This window comes from Phacochoerus africanus, chromosome 3, assembly GCF_016906955.1.
Source record: "Phacochoerus africanus isolate WHEZ1 chromosome 3, ROS_Pafr_v1, whole genome shotgun sequence".
In the NCBI taxonomy this organism is placed as follows: Eukaryota; Metazoa; Chordata; class Mammalia; order Artiodactyla; family Suidae; genus Phacochoerus; species Phacochoerus africanus.
The window spans coordinates 10879587-10896114 of record NC_062546.1 but is presented as its reverse complement, the minus strand read 5'-3'; the positions used below and the strand labels follow the sequence as shown (position 1 = coordinate 10896114).

The 16528-nt window shown below is 51.4% G+C and overlaps 1 protein-coding gene across 2 annotated transcripts in view; it reads left to right on the top strand.

The window, feature by feature from the left end:
• The first annotated feature begins 390 nt into the window (after positions 1 to 390).
• Positions 391 to 16528, top strand: part of BCAS4 (breast carcinoma amplified sequence 4) — a 65203-nt gene continuing 49065 nt past the window's right edge. The window contains exon 1 of one of the 2 annotated variants that reach the window (XM_047770871.1): positions 391 to 665. In XM_047770871.1, the coding sequence (XP_047626827.1) occupies positions 486 to 665 (180 nt within the window). In that variant the 5' untranslated portion in view covers positions 391 to 485. The remainder of the gene's footprint in view (positions 666 to 16528) is intronic. The other variant, XM_047770872.1, reaches the window with a different exon arrangement.

Genomic DNA, 16528 nt, shown 5'->3' with positions numbered 1-16528 from the left:
TGGAACCACCCGGAGTGCTTTACAAACTACTGATGCCCAAGCCCCACCCCTTAGAGATTCCGGCTGAATGGGCCTGGTGTAAGGCCTGGCTTCCGGGCTTTTAGAAGCTCCCCAGGGCATTCTCAAGTGTTGTGGGAGCTGGGAGCCGCTGTACCACCAGAGTCAAATGAAAAGGGGTAGTCTATATCGATGGTTCTCAAACTCGGCTGTATGTTACAATCACCTGGCCAGCTACCGATGCCCAGGTGCCAACCCCAGAGACTGTATCTGGCCTGGACTACGGAAGTTTTAAAAGCGCTCCAGGTGATTGCAATTTGAAAGCACGTTTTAGAATCTCTGGTTTACCAGTTGGTGCGCGGGCCGGGCGCAGCGAGCATGGCGCGCCACTGGGTGGCGCTGCGCACCCGGCCCCGGCGCTCCGGGAGGCGTGGGCCGCGGCCACGGGATACGCACCTGCCCCGCCTCCGCCAGGCGGGCCACGGGGCATGCAGTCGGCCGGGGGCGGGGCTCTGGGGACGGGACGCTGCGGCGTGTTTTCCGACAGCCTCCGCCAGCTGGCCCCTGCCGAGCTCCTGATGCTACTCTTGGACGCGGACGGGCCGGAGCCGGTGCGCAGCGGGGCGCACGAGCTCGCTCTCTTCCTGACCCCCGAGCCCGGGGCTGAGGTAGGGGACACGGTTGGAAGTGGGGAAGACGGTTCTCGGGGTTGGGGGATGCTGGGCCCGCGTGTCTCGGGGGAGAGTGGACGGATGGGGATCCCTAGCGCTCTGGACCCGGACCCACGGCTTCTCGCAGCATCCTTTTGTACCGGGCGCTGGGGCTCCAGACTCGCTCTGGCGGCCCGAGAGGCCCCTCTTGGGCGGAGAGGTGGCTGCCTAGCGTCACCCAGAGATGCGCGTCAGGTCGCGCCTGCTCCCTTCTCCAGCCCACACGGCCCAGGGGCCCAGACTCTCTTCCCTCCCGACCGAAGCGCGCTCGGAGCTGCTGCCCTTTGCCAGCCTGGGCCTCGGGGACGCGCGCGGGGTGTGGGCAGGCTGACACCCCCCCCCGCCCCACCCCGGTCCTGCCCCTGCCCGGGCGCTCGGCCTGCTCGGTTCTGAGCTGCTTGCCAGATGCCAGGAGGAGGCGGGCGGGCTGCGGCTGTGTTGGGGAACACCCGGCCTCGGTCCGCTTCTGTCGCTAGGAGGGAAAATACATGGTCTCTGGCTCTACTTTCTATTTTAAAAGCACAGAATAAAAAGTAGACCTAAAACTAGACTCTTTATCTTCCAGCTGAAGCCAGTCTGTTGACAGTGCCGTGAACAGCTTATTTACCAGGAGTTAATTAGGCCAGAAATTCAACCCATTCTCCTTTTAAATCTTAGAAGCAGTACAGAAGTATTTAACATAAAGGGGTAAGAACCCTCTCTTTTTGCTCTCTCACCCCAATTCTAGTTCCCAGGGACAGCCATCATTCACAGTTTGGTGTACCTCATTCCAAACATACTAACAATGCATTGACAAATGTAGCTATGTGTATATACTAATAATTGTATATAGTTTTTACCAAAAAATCCACTTGATACTAAAATACTGTTCTGTAACTTATTTCTCTTTGTTCAAAATAGTATGGACAGGAGTTCCTCTTGTGGCGCAGCAGGTTAAGGACCAGATCTTCTCTCTGAGGACTCAGGTTCCGAGGGTTTGATCCCTGGCCCCATTCAGTGGGTTAAGGATCCTGAGTTGCCACAGCTGCAGCTCTGATTAGATCCCTGACCCCAGAAACTTCCATATGCTGCAGGTGCGGCCCTAAAAACAAAAAACAAAATAGCATGGACAGATGGGGAGTGACTTAACGGAAAGGTGTAGGGCTTTTAAGGGTGATGAAAATGTTCTGGATTAGTGCTAATAATGATCGCACAAGATTGAATACACTGAAAACCACAGGATTACACGCTTTAAAAGAGTCAATTTTATGGTATGTGAATTATATCCCAATTTTGAGAATAGTGTGGACATATTTCCATGTCAGAATGTATCTGTAAGAGCTGTCCAATAGAGGTATAATTTGAGCCATAAATCTGAGCCATCCATGTAATATTAATTAAATAATTATTTATTTCTGTCTTTTGTCTTTTTAGGACCACACCCACAGCATATGGAGGTTCCCAGGCTAGGGGTGGAATCAGAGCTCCAGCTGCTGTCCACACAGCACACAGCAATGCAGGATCCGAGCTGTGTCTTTGACGTACACCACAGCTCACCACAACGCCGGATCTTTAACCCACTGAGTGAGGCCAGGGATCACAGTCGGGTTTGTTAACCACTGAGCCACAGCGGGAACTCCCATCCATGTAATTTTAAATATTCCAGGAACCACAGAAAAAAGAAACAGATGGGATTAGTTTCAGTGTATTTGTTTTCCAGTTTTGATATAATTGACAGGACATTATGAGATTGAGATGTACACATCTCAATCTCATAATGTCCTTTGTCATTTGGATACTTAAATGTATCCAAAATAGCCTTTCAGGAGTTCCCGTCGTGGCACAGAGGAAATGAAACCCACTAGGAACCATGAGGTTGCCGGTTTGAGCCCTGGCGTCGCTGAGTGGGTTAAGGATCGGGTGTTGCCGTGAGCTGTGGTGTAGGTTGCAGATGAGGCTTGGATCCCGAGTTGCTGTGGCTCTGTTGTAGGCTGGCAGCTGTCGCTCTGGTTAGACCCCTAGCGTAGGAACCTCCATGTGCCACAGGTGTGGCCTTTAAAAGCAAAATATATATGTATATATATATTATTTATATATATATATAACATATATATATTCCTTTCAACGTGTCATCAATGTAAAAAATTTAATGAGGTATTTGTATTCTTTAAGTTTTCAAAATCGGGCTTTGAATACTGAACTTAACAACACATTTTGCTGTGGACCAGCCTCATTTTAAACACCTAATCGTCATCAAAGGCTGTGGCTTCCATATCGGAGAGCATCGGCCTTCTCCTTCCCAGGCATCCCAGTAACCCCCCTGCTCCTATTTTCTGAGCACACACTCTGCGCCAGCAGCGTCCTGCTCTCTGCTCACGGGTCATGCCAGTGACCCCGCGGCGAGGATGTTGTCATGTTGACTTTCCAGCTGTGAAACCTGAGGTCCTCTTTGCATAGGTGACATCCTATGGATGTCCTGTAATTTATGAACCATGCCCCCAAGGATGGGCATTTCGTTTGTCTCCCTGCTTTCAGGTTTAAGTAACCTTAGCGTCTCTCTCAATCTTTCTCCTGTTTGCTCTCAGCAGCCCGATGTCATTATGCCCAGCGGCTCAAGCTCAGCTGCGCTTCATCTCGATTAGGGACAGCCTTCAAGAGAAGCTGCACGTATTATTAACTTCATTTGCTCACTCAGGGCTCTTTAACGCAGACACAGGCGGGCTCACACTCATTTGTAAGGGCCGTAATGAAGAGCCGAACTCCCTGAAGCTCCACGCGGCAGTGAACCCACTTAGAGCTCTTGCTGGAGCTGATTTACCAAAAGAGGCAAAAACTGCCAGAGCCGAGTCACTTGCAGCCTCTACTTAAAGCCTAAGTCACTGACAGTTCCCTGCACCAAAGCTGTTTGCAGACGGGCCAGCGAGATGGAGGGGACCTCTGGTTTGGGGACAGGCCTGGGCCGCCGGTGCCTCCTATACCAGCCGGTGTTCTAGGGCCGCTCTAGGCTTTTAAATGGAGCAGTAGGAGTCTCAGGCCAGCCCCGGTCCTCAGGGTGTCCTGGGGTTCCAAGGGAGTCAGGCCTGCCTCATGCAGCACCTGCTGTGTGCCAGGAGTGAAACCAAGGGCCCTGCTCTCATGGCCCTGCTGTCGGACATCAAACGTGCAACACACAGAACCTCTAAGCTGTGCTGAAGGCCACAGAGAACGCAACCCGGCTGATGTGATAGAGGGTGTCTGTGTGTCTGGGAGACACGGGGTGGGGAGCCTCTCCAAGAGAGCTGAGACCTGAGTGGTAACCCCTGAGGAACATTCAGGGGAGAGGAAGCATAGAGATCCAGGAGGGCGAGTGGTAGAGCGACCCCGCTTTATCTGGGAGCAGTCAGGGAGGGCTTCCCGGAGGCAGCATCCTTTTAGGCTGAGCTCTAGAGCTTGAGTAGGAGTTGGCCAGGCTGAGAGGGAGGAGAGAAATATTCCCGGCAGAGGCCCTGGGGTGGGTGAAGCCGGGTGATTTCAGGATGGAAGGGCAGCAGGTGGAGGGCGAGTGGTGGCAGGAAGGACCGGGGCGAGGGGGGGGACAGAAGCCATGCCGGGATGCCGCCCTGTCTCCCTGGATCCAGGAACCGCTGAAGGGCAGCATGGTGAGACTGGGTTGGCAGGTGAGCGTTTTACTCTTTCTTGTGCTTTGGGGGTTTTCTGTCCAACCAGCTTTGTTGTGTTTTACTTTCTCTCTTTTTCGGGTTTGAACTTCCTCTTTTGGGGAGGTTTCAGGTGGGGTTTCTCCGGAAGCTGCTGCAGGATGGCGAGGAGAGCAAGGTGTCTGCCTCTTAGGTGCCTGCGATTTAGGGAGGTGGGAGTTCAGGGCCCTCCTGAATGGGCCGAACACGGATCCCCACCCAAGGGTGGGTTCCTGACCACACTCTCGATTCCATTCAGTTCCTGTGCTGGGACCCGGGGCCACTTTGGAAGCCTGCATGGAAGGAAGCCAGGAAGCCAGCACTTTGTCACATCCGGGCTCTTTGCTTGAGTGCGTAGAGGATGGCAGGAGAAACACCTGGGCCTTTTAACCCCATCAGATCACAGACTGCAAACTGGTAGCTCAGGCAGAATCCAGCACCCTGATGTGATTGGTTCGAGGCACATAGGGGTTTTTAAATGGAGCGTTTTCTTGAAAACAATCTGAGTTTCTTCTTTAAAATTTTGGACAGCCTGGTCATCCTAGATCCATGTTTCCTAGTTGTGGCCCCTGGTTTGCCACAATCCCCACTCTTCCTTATTGGCTCCCTCGTACTGAAGCTGGTATCAGTTACCATTTGCCCTTGTGCTTGAACTTGTGAATTTTCTGTAGTCATGATAAGAGGAGAAGGAGGAGTTCCCATCGCAGCTCAGCTGTAATGAACCCTACTAGGATCCCTGAGGATGCAGTTTCCATCCCTGGCCTCACTCAGTGGGTTAAGGATCTGGCATTGCTGTGGCTGTGGTGTAGGCTGGCAGTTGCAGCTCTGATTTGACCCCACCCTGGGAACTTCCATATGCTGTGGGTGCAGCCCCAAAAAGCAAAAAAAGAAAAAGGACTTTTTCTACAAACCGTGTGTCTGAACTAAAATAGGAAAATATAAATTAGCCAAAATACCTTTGGTTTTTTTGTTTTGTTTTGTTTTAATGTGGAAGAGCTCGTTTGTTTTTTTTTTCTCTTTTGGTCACACCTGCAGCATGTGGAAGTTCCCAGGCCAGGGGTTGAACCCATGCCACAGCAGTGACAACGCCAAATCCTTAACCCACTGAGTGACCAGGAACTTCGAAGAGGCTGTTTCTTTATGGAGGCAAAAGACTGCTGTTGTTTCCAGCCTGAAAACACCATGTGCCTGTGGGAATCTGTGTGCCCCCACATGTGTCTTAGCCTCGTGACCTGCTGGACCCGCTCAGCATTCTTCAAGTTTTGGATGTTCAGATTAGAAGTCTGTGGGTGGGCGCCAGGGCGCAGTCTACTCTGTCTTGAGGTGGAGTTCTCTGTTCATTTATTCCTCGGATCTTTGTGGCAGACCTGCTGTGTGCCAGGCACTGTGCTGGGCACAGGGAGAGGCCAGGGAGACAGATGTGGTGCCTGCCCTAAGGACTGGCACTGCAGTCAGGGAGATGCGCGGACTAGCAGTGATCCATCAGGGTGACTGACGGTGGTAAATGCCACGAAGGAAGCACCCGAGGGGCTGTGATAGAGACAAGGGGATGGAAGGAACCTCCAGGCAAAGATGTGGCATCGTGCATGCAGCCCAAGGCGGGGAAAGTTGAGGCCCTGGGAGTTGCCTGAGTGGGTGGACCTCAGTCATCACGGGCACAGTGGGCAGGGCCAGACCCGCACCCGGGAGCTAGGGGAAGAGTCTGGATTCGATTCTAGGGTGTCATGGATAGAAGCCATGAGCAGGGATGAGCTGGGGATGAGCAGAGGAAAGATGTGATTAGATTTGTGGACTTAGGGCTGCAGTGCTGGAATGCGTCACAGGGGCTGGTGTGGCAGCAGGGGACCACAGACACCGACGTCCAGGTAGACGTGACCCGAGCTGGCCGGGCTCCCTGCATCCGGACCTTCAGGGTGTGAGAGCCAAGGCCAAGGTGGGTGCTTGGAGAAGGGCAGCATTTCTCAGAAGAAAGCGCCGAGCCTTCTTCCCGCAGTGGAAGGACCCATCCCTGGCTGGGAACAGACTCTAATCACAGGAAATCTGGGCTTTGTGGGAAGGTCAGCTTGGAACCTTGGCTAATGGTCTCAACTCTGGGAGTTCCTGTCGTGGTGCAGGGGAAACGAATCCAACTAGGAACCATGAGGTTGTGGGTTTGATCCCTGGCCTCGCTCAGTGGGTTAAGGAGCCGGCGTTGCCGTGAGCAGTGGTGTAGGTTGCAGATGCAGCTCGGATCTGGCATTGCTGTGGCTGTGGTGTAGGCCGGCAGCAACAGCTCCAATTAGACCCCTAGCCTGGGAACTTCCATGTGCCGTGGGTGGGGCCCTAAAATGCAAAAAAAAAAAAAGTCCCACTCTGGATGACCCTCAGAACCAACTAAGAAGTTTTGAAGCAGGTTCCCAAAGATGGGAAGTGACCCCAGTGCCCACCAGCCTGGGCTGGTCACATAGCGATGCTTCTGCATAGCAGATGGCTCGTGGCTACAGCATGAGTCAGCTCTGAACGTGCCATTCCGGTGCCAGGGGAGAAAAACAAGATGCACAGAGGTGTGTGTGATGTGAATGAAAACTTTAATGGCAAAAAAACATCTCTTTCATGCCTCTATAAATAGGAGATTCCGTTAAATCAGTCTCTAGGGGTGGGCGGGCTGGATGTAGGATGCCCGAGATAAAAGCCCTGGTCTGGGATGTGGTCCCCAACCTTTGCCAAACGTTGGCATCATCTACGATCTTCAACAGCAACACAAAATACTGGTGCCTGGCTCCTACCCCTGGATCCTCTGATTTCACTGGTGCGGATACCACCTGGGCACTGGGATGCTGAAAGTCCTCCAGCAGAGTTGTAAGCCTAATCGGTTGCTTGGAAAATCACCATGGCTGCCGACTGTTGGGGACACCGTGAGACACCCCAGGCCTGGTTTTCTGGGCTTGTAAGCACCCTTCTGGATAGTCTGAGGCCATGATGCCATGTCCACAGTGCAGCTACTAAATGACTCTATGTATCAGACACGAAAGCATCCGTTACAGGTGGGTGGATGTCCCCCAGCGCCCCCTGCTCCTGGTCAGGCTGAGTGATGGGTGGATGGGCTCTGGAGCCACACAGCTCGGGGTTCAGATCTCAGCCCCGCGCCCATGCCTTTCTCTGCCTTTTCTCAAGCTGCGAGGTTAGATGGAGTGATCCACAGGAAACCTTTGGCTCAGGGTCTGGCCCATAGGAAGTGGTCTGGATGCATCAGCTACTGTTATTCATTTCGTCCTTCTGCAGGTGTTTACTGAGCAGCTACTAGGTGCGGACCCTGTGCCGAGCGCTGGGGAGGAAGAGCGCAGCAGAGGCGCGCCTGCCCTTCGGGCTCTCAGAACAGGCGGGAGGGTGGGCGCGACCCACACTGATGGTTCTCCGTAGCGTTTGGAAGAGGGAGATTTCAGCCCTTCACTTGTGCAGAAAATCACAAATTTTCTCTCACTGGCACAGCCTCCTGTAGGCTTGGGAGTCCCGTGTTAACTTTCTCCATCTGTGTACGTGAGCTCAACCAATTTTTTGGTTTTTAAGACGTTGTTACTACACGCACGGTCCAAATGAGTGCCCAGTTCCCTGGAGCTGTCTTGGAATCTGAATTTATTCCTTGGTGCAAGTGTGATGGGGATTTGGCCTGTGGGCTATTTCAAGTGAACTGGAGTTGATTTTCCTTTTTTTTTTAATAGATATTTTATTTAATTAAGGTGTGGTTGATGCCCAGTATTATATACATTTCAGGTGTGTAACAATCACAATTTTCCAAGGTTCTTTTCCATTTGTAGTGGTTCTAAAACATTGGCTCTATTCCTTGTGTTATATAATACATCCCTGTAGCTTGTTTATTTTATACATGGTTATAGGTTTTGCTTTTTAAATAAGTTTGTTTTTTTAAGGCTGCATCCGTAGCAGATGGAGGTTCCCAGGCTAGGAGTCGAATCAGAGCTGTAGCCGCCAGTCTATACCACAGTATCAGCAACGCAGGATCTGAGCCGTGTCTGTGACCTACACCACAGCTCAAGACAACACCGGATCCTTAACCCACTGAGCAGGGCTAGGGATCAAACCCGAGTCTTCGTGGATACTAGTTGAATTCGTTACTGCCGAGACATGATGGGAACTCCTAAAATAAATTTTGTTTCACAAATTAAAATAGGGGAGGAGTTCTCATTGTGGAAGAGTAGAAATGAATCCGACCAGGAACCATGAGGTTGTGGGGTTCAGTCCCTGGCCTTGCTCAGTGGGTTAAGGATCTGGTGTTGCTGTGAGCTGTGGTGTAGGTTGCAGACTCAGCTCGAATCTGATGTTGCTATGGCTGTGGTGTAGGCCAGCAGCTGTAGCTCCGATTGGACCCTTAGCCTGGGAACCTCCATATGCTGCGGGTTCAGCCCTAAAAAGACAAAAGAAAAAAAAGTAGGGGTGTTCACGTCGTAGCTCAGTGGTAATACCAGACTAGTAACCATGAGGACGCATGTTCGATCCCTGGCCTCACTCAGTGGGTTAAGGATCTGGTGTTGCTGTGAGCTGGGATGTAGATCGCAGACTCAGCTCGGATCTGACGTTGCTGTGGCTGTGGTGTAGACCAGTGGCTACAGCTCCGATTCAACCCTAGCCTGGAACCTCCATAAGCTGCCAGTGTGGCCCTAAAAAGACAAAAAGTAAAATAAAATAAGATAATTTAAAATAAAAATAGGAGTTCCCTTGTGGTCTAGCAGGTAAGGTTTGGTGGTGTCACTACTGTGGCATGGGTTTGATCCCTGGCCCAGGAACTTCTGCATGCCATGGGTGTGGCCAAAAAAAATAATAAATAAAATTAAAATATATGCATATGTTACAAAATCCAAAGGTTCCAGTGGCTGTAGAGACATGAGCAAGGCCTGGCCCCACCCGAGTCCACACCCCTTGCTACTGTGCAGACGCTGCTGCTTCTCATGCCTGTGTCCCCTTCCACCCCCACCCTCTTCTGGATCGTGCTTTTTTCACTCCGTATGTCTTAAACGTACCATGCTAAGTGAAGTCAGTCGGTGAGACACCAACATCAAATGCTGTCCCTTACGTGTGGAATCTAAAAAAAGGACTAGATTTTGACTTACAGAACAGATTCTGACTCACATACTTTGAAAAACTTATGGTTTCCAGGAGTTCCTGTTCATGGCACAGCAGAAACGAATCCAACTAGGAGCCATGAGGACGCGGGTTCGATCCCTGGCTTCGCTCAGTGGGTTAAGGATCTGGTGTTGCCGTGTGCTGTGGTGTAGGTCTCTTTCTCTCTCTTTTTTTTTTTCTCTTAGTCTTTTTAGGGCCATATGGAAATTCCCAGACTAGGGGGTCAAATGGGAGCTGCAGCTGCCGGCCTGCGCTACAGCCACAGCAATGCCAGATCTGAGCCTTGTCTGCAACCTACATCCCAGCTCACAGCAATGCCTGATCCTTAACCCACTGAGCAAGGCCAGGGTTCGAACCGCGTCCTTGTCTATACTGGTCGGGTTCATCACTGCCGAGCCACGAAGGGAACTCCTAGATGTCTTTCCATGTGAGTGCACAGAGAGCTGGCCAGTTATTTGTAGCTGCTACTCGGAACCTCATTGTCTCTGACTTGTTTGGGTAACCTTTCCTCTATTGCTGGACATGTGTGTTATGTGGATTCTGTTGTGTCAGGAAGCCTGTTGCAGTGAGTACCTCTGTAGGTACATGATTCTGCATTTGTGCACATACGTCTGGAGGATAAATACCGATGGGGGAATTACTGGGTCCTAGGATGTGCGCATGTAAAATTGTGGTCACCGTTGCCAAATGAACCTCCCTAGAATTCGGGTCAGGTCAAGGGCATAGAATGGTCAGGCTGTGGTGGGCTCAGGTAATGGACACTCCCGGACACTCAGACCTCAAGGTCAGGGGTCCCTCTGGGTCCAGGAAGGGAACTCTTTTTCTGCCCTGCTTTGGGGACCTCAGAGGAAGGAGTTCCCATGACCGCTCTTTGTCACGCTCATCTAAGGGGCCAGGCCCTTCTTGGTTTGTGATGCCAGCGCTAGGCCGTGGGCAGAATCCTTTCATTTGCTCTTCCCAGCCCTTCACACCTGGCCTGCCCCAGGTCGCAGGGTCTTTCTGCTGTCGGTCCAGCCCTTCCATCCTGTGCGCAGAGATGAGGCTGCTTCCTCTGCCTCCCGCCGGGCTGGGGGAGGGTGAACACTGATCTCCAGAAGACCTTCCTTTTGCTGTCACGGAAAGGGGTTGCCACGGATGCCTCTGAGAAACGGTGACATTCCCAGTTCCATGCCCTGGCTGTGGGGAGGACCTCACAGTCCTTGCGTCCCGTTTCATTTTCACCCCTGTCAGGTGCTCACGGACCCTGGCTCAGCTTGGCTGGAGGAAGCAGGGCCAAGGTCAGGCTACAGCGCCTGGTGTCAAGCGAAAGCCAAACCTCCTGCCCCCTCCCCACCACCCCCCGAACTGGATCTGGCTGCAGGTGGGTGTCCCCTGGCTGGCACAGTGATCTGATTTAGAAAATGCTAAGTAGTTGCCAATTTGAAAAAAGTGGGGATTTTCACATAAATATACAAATGTCTGGCTTTTTAAAAAATGTTGCAACAGGAATTCTCTTGTGGCTCAGCAAGTTAAGCCTCCAGCATTGTCACTGCCCAAGCTGCTGCTGTGGTGCAGGTTTGATCCCTGGCCCAGGAACTTCTGCAAGCCATGGGTGTGGCCAAAAAAATAAAATAAAAAGAAGGAAAGAAAGAAAAGAAATAGAAAAAAAAAATGTTGCAACAAAGGTACAGGTCGGGAGTTCCTGTTGTGACGCGTCGCAAACGAATCCAACTAGGAACCATGAGGTTGTCAGTTCGATCCCTGGCCTTGCTCAGTGGGTTAAGGATCTGGCGCTGCCGTGGGCTGTGGTGTAGGTCACAGACACAGCTCGGATCTCGTAGGCCGGCGGCTGTAGCTCTGATTAGACCCCTGGCCTGGGAACCTCCACATGCTGTGGGTGTAGCCCTAAAAAGACAAAATAAACCCCCAAAGGTATAGGTCTTCAGTGGCCATGTTCCTGGGCTGAATAAACCTTGTGGTTTCTAGAAGGATTCTTTGTGTGTGTGTGTGTGTGTGTGTAAGCAGCATTATTGTGATATAATTCACATAGTATACAGTTTACCCATTTAAAATGTATGGTTTAATGGCTTTTAGTTTAGTCACAGTGTTGCACAGCCATCAACCACAATCAATTTTAGAGACACTTTTGTCACCCCGAAAAGACGCCCTGGTTCCTTAGCTCTCACTCCACCAAGAACTCCCTAACCTACTTTCTGTCTCTAAAGGTTTGCATATTTCATAGATGTTTGTGTTTTGCTTTTTTTTTTTTCCTTTTCTAGGCCCACACCTGTGGCATTTGGAGGTTCCCAGGCTAGGAGTCTAATCAGAGCTACAGCTGCCGGCCTACACCACAGCCACAGCAACACGGGATCCGAGTTGTATCTGCGACCTACACCACAGCTCACAGCAACAGTGGATCCCCGACCCACGGAGTGAGGCCAGGGTTTTTCACCCGCATCCTTGTGGATACTAGTCCAATTGATTTCCACTGTGCCACAATGGGAACTCCTGTTTTTTAAATTTTTTAGGTTCATTTGGAACATTTTCAAATTGGGAGAGTTTGCATAAATATCTGGCACCGTTTGTCTGGAATAAAACAAGTTTGGTGCACCCCTGCTTGGAACAGCTCTCTGGAACCCAGCGTCAGGTGCCCTCTTTAGATGGGGCGAGGGGCCTCTTCTTTGCCACAGTCCCCACCCCTCCCTCTTGCCTCCCTGCCTGGGCATCAGCTGCCATTTATTATCCTGCTGGTGCTACTGTGTTTATCAGTGCAAAGTAAAAGGTCTCTGTTAAATGTGAGAAACTAAAAATTAGCAGTGTGCTGAAAACATGCTCTTAGGCTTGGCCCACTTCCCTTGTCTTCATTTCCTGCCTGGCTTCTGTGCCTTTTTTTTTTTTTTTTTTTTTGCCACACCCACAGCATGCAAAAGTTCCTAGGCCAGGGATTGAACCTGCGGCACAGTAGCACCGTAGCAGTGGCAATGCCAGATCCTTCACCTGCTGAGCCACCAGACCGCCTCTTTTTTTTTTTTTTTTTTTTTTGTCTTTTTAGGGCTGTACCCGTGGCATGTGGAGGTTCCCAGGCTAAGAATCAATCGGAGCTACCGCTGCTGGCCTACCCCACAGCCACAGCAACGCCAGATCTGAACCAGGTCTGCAACCTAAACTGCAGCTCATGGCATTGCCGGATCCTTAACCCACTGAGTGAGGCCAGGGATCGAACCAGCATCCTCATGGGTACTAGCTGGGTTCGTTACCACCGTGCCACAACAGGAGCTGCAGAGACCTCCTCTTTTTGAGTTTGGAGGCCCCAGCAGGGTCACAGTCATGTCTCGCATGGGTAGAGCATCTCGCCAAGAGTAACCTAGAGAAAGGCCTTATTTGACCCCCCTCAGCTTCCATCCAGAGACGGAGTCTGAGGATCCCCCCCAGCTTCCAAATGGAGAAACTGTGGCACAGAGATGGTCAGAGGTATTTGAGATCTGAAAGCATGGAGTTCCCATCGTGGCTCAGTGGTTAACGAACCCAACTAGGATGCATGAGGATGCGGGTTTGATCCCTGGCCTCGCTCAGTGGGTTAAGGATCCGGCTTTGCCATGAGCTGTGGTGTAGGTCGCAGATGTGGCTCGATCCTGTGTTGCTGTGGCTCTGGCGTAGGCCGGCAGCTGCAGCTCCAATTGGACCTCTATCCTGGGAACTTCCATATGTCACAGTGTGGCCCTAAAAAGCAAAAAAAAAAAAAAAAAAAACCAAAAAAACCTGAAAGCGTGAAATGCAGGAGTGGACGGGCGCCACCACAGCGGCTGCTGTCAGGCTGGGGCTCCTCCAGGGGAACATGTTCTCCCTCCCTTGGCCTTTTTCTTTTCTTCCTCCCTCCCTCCTTCCTTTCTGGCAATGAATATTCATGGAGCACTGCCTTGATTACCAGTTGCCAGGTAACAGACCCCAACCTTCCTGGCTGCAAACCCCCATTGTGTATATATTATGGTGTGTGATCGTGTGGGTTGGCAGGGCCCATCGGAGCCATCCTGCTCCCGTGGTGTTGGCTGGGCTGCCTCCTGGGGCTGCATTCAGCTAGAGGGTTGGCGGCCCTGGAAGGTCCAATGTGGCCTCACTCCCATGTCGCGTAGTTGGTGTCGGCAGCTGGGGCCCCTCTGTTCTCTCTATGGCCTCTCATTCTTCAGGGTCTCTCTCGCCCTGTGGCCTCTCCAGCAGAACCGCCTAGATGTCTTCACCTGGCTGGTGTCTTCCGAGAGGGTGACACAGAAGCTGCAAGGTCTCTGGACCCGGACGTCACAGAGCCACGTCCTCTTGGTCAAAGCGAGTCACAGGCCACATTCAGGGCGGGGTGGAATGACCCACCTCTTCATGGGCAGAGTAGCAAGGTCATAGCACAAAAAGAGACATGAGTTGGGAACTCCCTGGAAGGCCATCTTTGGAAATATGTGTACCTACTATGTGCCAGGCCTTAGTCTAGGCCCTGAGAACACACGGGTGAATAAAGGAAATGAAGACCTCTGTCCACCCGGAGCTTTCATCCTGGTGGGAGAAGATGATAGGAATCAAGATAAGTAAAACATATGGTAAGTTAGATGCTGCTAAAGGCTAAGGAGAGAAATCAGTCAGGATGGGGAGTGGTAGGGAAGCTATAAGTTCAGGGGAGGCCTCACTAAGGAGAGACGTGTGCCAAGGGCAGAGGGGGTATGAGAGAAGCTTTACCAGTGAAGGGAACATCAGGTGCAAAGGCCCTGGGGTGAGGACATGGTTGGTGTGGTTGGTGGGACGTGAGCAGTAGGCGATGAGGTCAGAGAAGGGGCAGAGGGTCCAGATGGTGAAGGGCTGGAAGTTTACTAACTGAGGTGGAAGATGGAGGAGGACTTTTTAAAAAACTTAAGATATAATACCTACAACATAAAATTTACCATTTTATTCTATTTATTTATTTTTTTGCTTTTTAGGGCTGCACCTGCAGCATATGGAGGTTCCCAGGCTAGGGGTCCAATCAGAGCTACAGCCTACACTACAGCCACGCCAGGTCCAAGCCACATCTGCAGCCTACATCACGGCTCACAGCAACGCCAGATCCTTAACCCACTGAGCGAGGCCAGGGATTGAACCAGCAACCTCATGGTTCCTAGTCGGATGCGTTTCCTCTTTGCCATGACACGAACTCCTAAAATTTACCATTTTAAAGTATACGATTCAGTGGTTTTTAGTGTATTCACTGTGTTGCACAGACATCACCTTAATTCCAGAACATTTCCATCACCCAAAAAAGAAATCCCATCGGCATTAGCAGTTACTCCCCCGCCCCCCACACCAGGGCAGAGACAACCACTAGTATGCTCTCTCTCTCTCGGGATTTACCCTTTCTGGACATTTCACATAAAAGGAATCATGTAATATGTAGCCTCTTTCACTTAGCATAAAGTTTTTAAAGATTATCCATGCTGTAGCATGTTATAGGACTTCCTTCTTTTTTTTCTCTAAATAATGCCCCCATTTTTTCATTGACCATTTTTTTCTTCTTCTCCTCCTCCTTTTTATGGCTGTACCTGCGGCATATGGAAGTTCCCAGGCTAGGGGGGCACTCAGAGCTACAGCTGCCAGCCTACACCACAGCCACATCAGATTGGAGCCACATCTGCCACCCTACATCATAGCTTGTGGCAACTCTGGATGACGAACCCACTGAATGAGGCTGGGGATTACACTTCCAACCCTAGAGAGACTATGGTGGGTTCTTAACCCTCTGAGCCACAATGGGCTCCAGGACTTCCTTCTTTTTTGTGGCCGAATAATATTCCATTGTGTGTACATACCACATTTTGGTTGTCCATTCATCAGTTGATGGACATTGAGTTACTTCCAGTGTTTGGCTATTATGAATAATGTACCTGTTCTTAGTAAGAACCTCTGTTTTCAGTTCTTTTGGATAGATGGCTGGCTCATAGGGTTCAACCTTTTGAGGAATTGCCCAGCCGGTTTCCAAAGCAGCTGCACGATTTCACGGTCCCACTGGCCGTGGAGGAGGGTTCCCATTGCTCCACGTCCTCAGCTACGTTTATTCGTTGCCATTTTTGTGATTGCATCCATCCTTGTGGCTGTGACCCGGTACAGTGGAAGATTCGAGCTGAGGAGGGGTTTGGTTTTAACAAACTCAGAGGAGCAGGCTGAAGGGGAGCAGAAGCTAATGCCGATGGGATTTCTTTTTTGGGTGATGGAAATGTTCTGGAATTAAGGTGATGTCTGTGCAACACAGTGAATACACTAAAAACCACTGAATCATATACTTTAAAATGGTAAATTTTAGGAGTTCGTGTCATGGCGCAGAGACACGAACAGAGTGGCAGAGAGCAGTGGTTGGATCTGGGAGGTAGGTCGAAGGCAGAGCTGGGAGGGTGTGTATAGAGGTTGGATGCAGTGGGGGCGGGATGGGAGAGAAGAGTCGAGGATGCTCCCAGGTATTCGGCCGGAGCACCTGGATGGTGGAGTTTCCATTTGTTGAGGCAGAGAGAACCACACACGGGGGAGGATCTTTCTGGGTTTTCTTGTGCCAGTCATGGGTGGGCAGGGCCAGCCAGGAAGCTTGGATCGGCACTTTGGGCGAAGGTCTAGGCTGTGGAAGAAGGCAGTGGATGCCATGATTCAGGCGCGTTACAAAAGTGCCCACCTGCCATCGTCCCCCCCCGCCCCAGCTGTGCCCTGAATGTCCCTGGGCAGGCGGGGGGCGTGGGATGGTTTGTGCTGGGGGTGTTGCACAGGAGGGCGAGGGCTTTTGTTTTGCGTATGGGCTGCTTAGAAAGGCACGTGGGCTGCAGCCTGCAGGACTCTGATTTCTGAGGCCACTTAGGGGATTACCTGGAGAGGGAATTGTCCCCTGAAGGATTTGTGGGCGAGGTGGGGTGGCTCATTTTTTCCGTTGGTTGGGTAGGTCTTGACTTTATCTTCCCTTGGCTGAACACAAATGCTTTCTTTCCTCCCTCCTGCTGCTTTGGGCCACACCCCGGGTACCAGGAGGAGGTGGTGGGGAGCGACCGTCGTGGACAGGCCACAATAATGTGGGCACACTTG